At 43.9% G+C, this 6,839-nt stretch overlaps 2 protein-coding genes across 4 annotated transcripts in view; both read left to right on the top strand.

The window, feature by feature from the left end:
• The window catches only part of LOC306773809 (uncharacterized protein), an 11,909-nt gene extending 10,706 nt beyond the window's left edge, over positions 1-1,203 (top strand). For all 3 annotated transcript variants that reach the window (XM_079263728.1, XM_079263726.1, XM_079263727.1), the window contains exons 8-9: positions 620-703; positions 783-1,203. In XM_079263728.1, the coding sequence (XP_079119854.1) occupies positions 620-703; positions 783-928 (230 nt within the window). In that variant the 3' untranslated portion in view covers positions 929-1,203. The remainder of the gene's footprint in view (positions 1-619; positions 704-782) is intronic.
• A 371-nt stretch (positions 1,204-1,574) lies between these two features.
• LOC306773908 (uncharacterized protein) overlaps positions 1,575-6,839 on the top strand; it is a gene marked incomplete at both ends in the record, with an annotated part of 31,909 nt that continues 26,644 nt past the window's right edge. The window contains 6 exons of the mRNA XM_079263852.1: positions 1,575-1,662; positions 2,886-3,049; positions 3,132-3,156; positions 3,227-3,340; positions 3,432-3,572; positions 5,986-6,074. Coding sequence (XP_079119978.1) covers positions 1,575-1,662; positions 2,886-3,049; positions 3,132-3,156; positions 3,227-3,340; positions 3,432-3,572; positions 5,986-6,074 — 621 coding nt within the window. The remainder of the gene's footprint in view (positions 1,663-2,885; positions 3,050-3,131; positions 3,157-3,226; positions 3,341-3,431; positions 3,573-5,985; positions 6,075-6,839) is intronic.

The raw sequence follows: 6,839 nt of genomic DNA, 5'->3' as shown, positions 1-6,839 counted from the left end.
GCTTGTAGTTATACTACGTGAAGCACCGTTTGGCAGCCAGGAGAGTTGACTCTTCTAGGAGAACTGAGTCAAAAGGGCCAGATCGGCAAAAAGAGCTGAACTTCTCATCACTAGTGGGACCTTCAGGGTGAAGAGAAGAGGTGAGAGTACGGTCCCTTGTGGTGCTCCACGCGGCCTTTCAGGACGTTTGTTAGCTAGTCATAAATTATGTCGGTGTGGAGGTCCCACCTGGAATTTAGGGAGCTTGTCACGTGACTGAACTGGTCCTGGTAGGTGTTGACCTGAAACGATACGAGACTCTGCAGGACTTTCATGATGTGAGAAGTTAGGACAACTGGTCTGAAGTCATCTGGTCCAGATGGTCGGCACGTTTTACGTCCTGGAACAAGACTGGGATGTTTTCAACAACACAGGAACGACTTTCAGACTCAGCTTGGTGTTGAAAAGGTCCTGAAGAATCCACCATGGTGGTCCTGAGCAGGTTTTCAGAACCATGGTGATGCACCTGCAGCCTTGTTCTGGTTCAGTTTGTCCGCCTGACTGCAGGAGACAGACGGACTAGAGGTGGAGACGGGGGACGATGTGGGGCGAGTGACTGAATCTTGTGTTTGTCCGACAGGAGCGTTGTCCAGCATGTTCTACCTGGCTCACCAGTTCCACGACGACGCCAGAGGAGGGATCCTGGCCAACACCAACTGTGGAGGTCTGATGGGGAGAAACATTACCTGATTGATCAGCTGTTGTCCTGATTTTAATGAGTGTGTGTTTGTGTTTACCTCCAGGTGAAAACTGTAACCGTGGGGCGGCACTCGGGGCCCTGCTGGGGGCCGGCGCCGCCTACACTGGAGCTGGCATCCCACAAGAGTGGAAAGATGAACTGAGAGACGCCCAGGAGTTGCTGCCTGACATCCTGAAAGAGATGGCATGAAGCAGCAACGTTGCCCCTGGAGGCGAGGAGGGGAACTGCAGCTCCATCAACCACTTCCTATTCCTGCTCCGTTACTTCATGCTTTTATTCAATAATCCCCTTTTTTTCTGTAATTATAAATCCATTATATAATAAAAGTAAATTATTAAGCAGAAAAAGAAAAAATGACAAAAACCTGTTAAATGTATCTAAATTATCCTGTAAATATTTATTTCTGCCTTAATGTGTTTTCTGTATGATGCCTCTGCAGCCTTTAAATAAACATGCTGATGAAGAATAAACTACCGTCCAAATTACTTTCATTAAATCCAGATCAATACAGATGTGTTCATGAGCAAGTACAACAAATCCTAACTTTAATAAACTTTAACAGGATAAACTTGCTTTTGTTTTTGAAAACATATTGATTTAGTGTTATAAAAGGAAATAAATGGAAACGAACCAGTTTGTTACTGGGAAAAGTGATTTCTTCACTGTGAGTTTTCACTCAGGACGAAGAGCGAAGCAGCTTTATAGGTAAATAAATTGGTGTTTTCCATCTGAAACCGTGTAGAAAACTGAGAAAAGTTGATGACACATCAGTGTTTTGCTGTTGGGGGGTTTGTGTTTGTGCTCAACTTCTGACCTTTGATCGTTCAGAGCAAACATGGCGTCCATCTACAGAGAAGCGAAGAGCGTCTTCTTCTTACTACTCATCATCAGTTGTATCCCAGCATGCACTGGGATCCCAGAAGGTCAGTCACGTCCTTTCTTCCATCCTTCTTCATCTCCTTGGAGTGTTGTCTCCCACCGAGGACGACGAAGTTCGCTCGCCTGCGTTTTATTCTCAACTTCAAGCTAAGGCTTCTTGTTCTCATCATGTTCATCATTTTAAATTATTTCTACAACATTGTTCAGATAAATATATATATTTATCTGCTTTTTAAACTACTTTCTATGTGACAGCTTTGGTTTTTTTCTCAACCAGAAATAATGAGAATATTTGCATTTTTCTTACTAAAAGTACATAAAACTGGGTGAATCCAGTGTCCTGAAATAGCAAACTGTTGCTTTTCCTTTTCAAAAGTTTCTGTTGTTTAAATGGTACAATATTAATTGATAAATGAGTAAATGCAAACTTGGAATTTACCCAATTAGTAACATTTTTATTCCTAATAGAAACACGTCAAAACGTTGATATGTTTATTCTTTGGTCTGTATTAAAAACAATTTTACTAAAATATTATATGTAACGGTTCTAGCTCTGTCTGCACCAAAAATACTGAAAAACAATCTTCTATAAGTAACGAAGAAACACGGTCAGTCACTGTGATTTGCTCGACAAGTGCTGCGCTCAATTAGAAAAAACTGTGTGGGACTCTGCCACTTCATGCTAACATGCTAACAACATGCTAACAGCATGCTAACGTGTCTGTGACGTGTTAATCAGAAGATTTATACCACAATCCCTGCTTGTTGTATAGTTTGTGGTACATTATATTAAACATTCTGCGATATTGTGGTTCTTTAAAAGAGGTTTTCGTCTCCACTGTCGCCTGGAGCAGCGCAGGATGACGTCTGAACCGTTTGTTAGCTTCTGCAGCTGTTTCTATACAAACATGTTGCTGCATATGATTCATCGTCGGCTCATATTTTCCACGAAATTATCAAATATTCTGACATATTTATCTTCTACTGAGATAAAATATGACTTGATGTGATATATAAACCATTGGATTCTGTTTTTATTTACATTTTTAACTTAATTAATTTATTTTCTCATTCAAGTCTTTTAGGGTAAAAACCTCCAAGTTTTCATGTGTGTGACACAATAAAACCAAGAAAAGTCATTTTTAAAACCATTAAATGTAAGAAATCTGCTATGAAGGATCAGTCTGAGCCTCCTACCAAATGTCCGCCATTGATGATATGAAGATTCACCTCTAGTGGTGAATGTGTGTTGTTTGTTTCCATGAAGGAGTATTTATAGACGGACCTGAAGCCAGTATTTTCCTGCATCGCACACGCCGGGCAAACTTCCTGCTGGAGGAGTTGAGACAGGGAAACCTGGAGCGAGAATGCATTGAGGAGAAATGTTCCTACGAAGAGGCCAAGGAGATCTTTGCCCTGCCTCAGCAGCTGGTGAGACCAGACTGACGTCCATGGTCTTTATATGGTTCTGAATCTGAATTATTCTTTATAAACTGGTGTTTTTTCTAACCAGGAGAACTTCTGGAGGAAGTACACAGGTAATGAGTCGAAGACATGTGTGAACAACAAAGAGGATGTCTCGTAGGACGATGATGTTTCCTGTTTCAGCTGTAGATCACTGCCTATCCTCCCCCTGTAAGAACGGAGCAACCTGCACCCGCCACATCGACAGCTACATCTGCAAATGCCCGCCTGGTTTCCATGGACACAACTGTGATAAAGGTAGGCGCCACAAACCCCGCTCAGACGCTGACTGTACTCACCCGTAACCGCAGGACTTGCTGTTGGAGATGCTACGTCTGTCTCTTTGCAGTGCGTTCGACCTCCAACGGCTGTCGCTTCAGAAATGGAGGGTGTGAACATTTCTGCAGAGAGCTTCCAGATCGTTCTCCCAGCTGTTTCTGTGCTCAAGGGTACGGTCTGGATCGGGACAACAGTTCCTGCCTGCCCAAAGGTCTGATTCTGTTCTATTCTACAGTCATTTAGCAGACGCTTTTATCCAAGGCGACGTAAATATACACCCAGATAGGCACATCGGGGGGCAACATGGGGTTAAGTGTCTTGCGCAAGGACACTTCGGCGCATGGTCAGGGGAAGCCTGGAATCAATCTCCCAACTTTCCAGTTGAAAGACGACGGCTCTTCCTCGTGAGTTACATATTTCCAAGCTGAAAATAAGAAGTTTGAGCTCTGACGCTGCTGGATCTAACAGATCTGGATACTCAGGGAGGGAAGCTAACATCTTTCCTTGTCTACTCCCACCAATCGGAAGACCAGCTGGACGGTAGATAACAGGGGCGGAAAATCAAATAGAAAAAAAGCTAATATCGGAATTTTTTTCTTCACAATTTTAAAATTGATTTTTTTTTTTTTTTTTTACGAAATTGATTAATTTTCCAAATATTTAAAAATGATCCATTATAAAAAATGTTGTAATTTTGATTGTTTTTATTGATTTTTTTACTCATTTAATGGGCCTTATAGCAGCAGAATGATGTTCTGGCTACTGTGTTGTTTTTTCCTTGCTAAAATTAAGAAAAATGAGGAGCAAAAAAAATTTATTTATTTTTTGTTTTTAGTCTACAAAAATCAGCAATATCAAAGAATTGTGAGAATCGCAATTTAAATAAACTCGGCACCCAAAAAAAATCGGCAGCCCTGTTTCCACCAAGAGGTCCGGTTTGGGACGGGACGGTTTGCTCATCTCTGTTGTTTCCCAGATAGCCTCACCTGGCAGGTGTCAGCCAGATAGTGATAGATGCATCAGATACCTAAAAGCAAGGCTGGATTATCCAATGGGCATTATGGGCACAGGCCCAGGGGCCCATGCCCACTAGGGGCCCATTTGGAGACTAGTGGGGCCCACATAGGCCAAACACCAGTAGTTTGGACAGGAAACAAAATGTACATAAAAGCCAGATAGTTACACAACAGTGTCTAGTGTACTGCTACTGGTACCACTGGCTGAGAGATGTTAGAAATGTCATTTCACACTATCATTCACAATTTTCACAATGTTGAGGTGGGGAAGGGGGGCCTATGGGACACTCTGGGCCCAGGGGCCTGTGCACTTTTAATCCGGCACTGCCTGAAAGCACGATGTCATGGTGGTGCAATGCATTTCTTAAATCATGACGATGAAGAACACGACAAATGAAACGGTGGACATCCAGCTGGTTGTCATCTTTCTTCTTGTTATGTGGTTTCAAACAACACTAAACCCACCGCGCGTTGAAACGTGAAGCAGTTCCTGCTTTGTCCTTGTTGCCGAGTCACCCAGGAAGTGATCGACTGACTGCAGCCTGCGAAGCTCCACCGTTTAGGGTCAGATCAGTTTAGCTGGGACCCCAACAGAAGGATACCACAGCAGCAGGATGGGTTGGACCAGATGTTCTGGAACCTTCCCAGTTTTTACCTGTGAAAAGCTGCATTACGATCGGCTCCGTACCGAACAGGACACCTTGGTGGAAAGGGGGGTTTTGCCGTCTAGACCGATCCATTCTTAGAGACTATCACCATGAGCTCTTGTTTCATTCATTGTCCAAACCGCTTGGTCCAGTTCAGGGTTGCTGGAAGCTGGAGACTATCTCAGCAATCATCAGGTGAGAGGCGGGTTCACCTGGACAGGCCACCAGTCCATCAGAGGCTGGACTGGTTTATTTACACCAAACCAGGTTGTGATACTACGTCTGATTGGTGGTTGTTTGGAGCATCTTCTCAACCAACAGAAGCAGCACCTCACGGTAAGCTGCTCTGAAGAAGAGATCATGTTAGCCTTCGTCCTCATGCTCTACGTTTACATGGATCTCATGGCTCGCCTTCTGCATACTGTATGAGCACATCTGTCCTCAGAGCAGATGCATACCCACATGCAGGCACAGTATAGCTCACGTGTGACCCCTAAAATTAACAAAGAAGAAGAAGCTGGAGTCGCATCACATCATCTCCACTGGTCACCAGTGTATCATGCTGTTGAAATTGATGTAGGACCTCCGAAATGGACTCTGCGCTGCCCTCCAGTACATGTGTTGCCATGCCAACGTAAAGCACGTATGAGAGGTTGTTATGTACATGGATGTACTTACTGATATACATAAACTGGGGATGAATGTGTCTTTGGCTGGTACAGGATGAAACTTTACTCAGGTTTAATGGGTGTTCGTTACGGAACCGCGATTGGAGAATATTACTCAACGTACTATGAAGAAGCCTGAGGTGGATCTGAGCGGAAAACTCCTCCAGACCTCCTGTGGTGTGGACATAAACCAATGAGCTGCAATATTTAAAAAACTGTTTCTTCTTTCATATCTGTCTTCCTCTGCTTCCTTAGCAACATGCTAACTTCTCTTTTGTTACTGTCTGATTCAGAAAGCACCGTCTGTGGAAGACCGCTGATCAGTTTCTCCCCGAGAGTTGTCAACGGGCAGATCTGTCCCAAAGGACATTGTCCATGGCAGGTAAATCTTCCACGCCAGTCTATCGAACTAACACAGACAATGTTCCACCAGAAAGGTTTAGCGTTCAGCTGGGTAATGTGACATCATGGTGCATTAGCATTAGCATTAGCATTAGTCATGATCCAGCCTAACGTCTCCATGATCATGTCCGACAGAAGGTGAATGTTTGGTCCGAGCAGCTTTACCTTTCATCCCAGTCTGAGACAAACTCCTGTCATGTCTGTAAGTGGTCTCCAGCATCGGTTCTCCAGACTTCTGGACATCTGTCCCAGATTAACTTTCACAGACCAGCAGACCTTTGAGACTATCAGTGCCATTGGTTTCCAGTTTCTCCCAGCAGCGCTAATAATTCCAGTTTTTCCTTAATAGTTTTATTTAATATCAATAACTTTACTTTGACATGTGATTAATTATCAATATCTAAACTGGTTTCCACCAGTTCTCAACACAACACAACATTCTTGAAAGATTTTACAAAAGGTCTTCATTTGTCCCGTTGACGGTCCAGATCATCACACACTGCTTTGGACCTGTTGAGGTCCTGGTTCTGGAGAGGATCCGTCCCTCCACCAGACCTGTTGAAGTCCTGGTTCTGGAGAGGATCCGTCCCTCCACCAGACCTGTTGAGGTCCTGGTTCTGGAGAGGATCCGTCCCTCCACCAGACCTGTTGAAGTCCTGGTTCTGGAGAGGATCCGTCCCTCCACCAGACCTGTTGAAGTCCTGGTTCTGGAGAGGATCCGTCCCTCCACCAGACCTGTTGAGGT

The sequence above is a fragment of the Telmatherina bonti genome (assembly GCF_933228915.1).
Source record: "Telmatherina bonti genome assembly, chromosome: 24".
Taxonomy (NCBI): Eukaryota; Metazoa; Chordata; class Actinopteri; order Atheriniformes; family Telmatherinidae; genus Telmatherina; species Telmatherina bonti.
The sequence above is the reverse complement of the archived record's forward strand: the minus strand, read 5'-3'. Positions and strand labels throughout refer to the sequence as shown.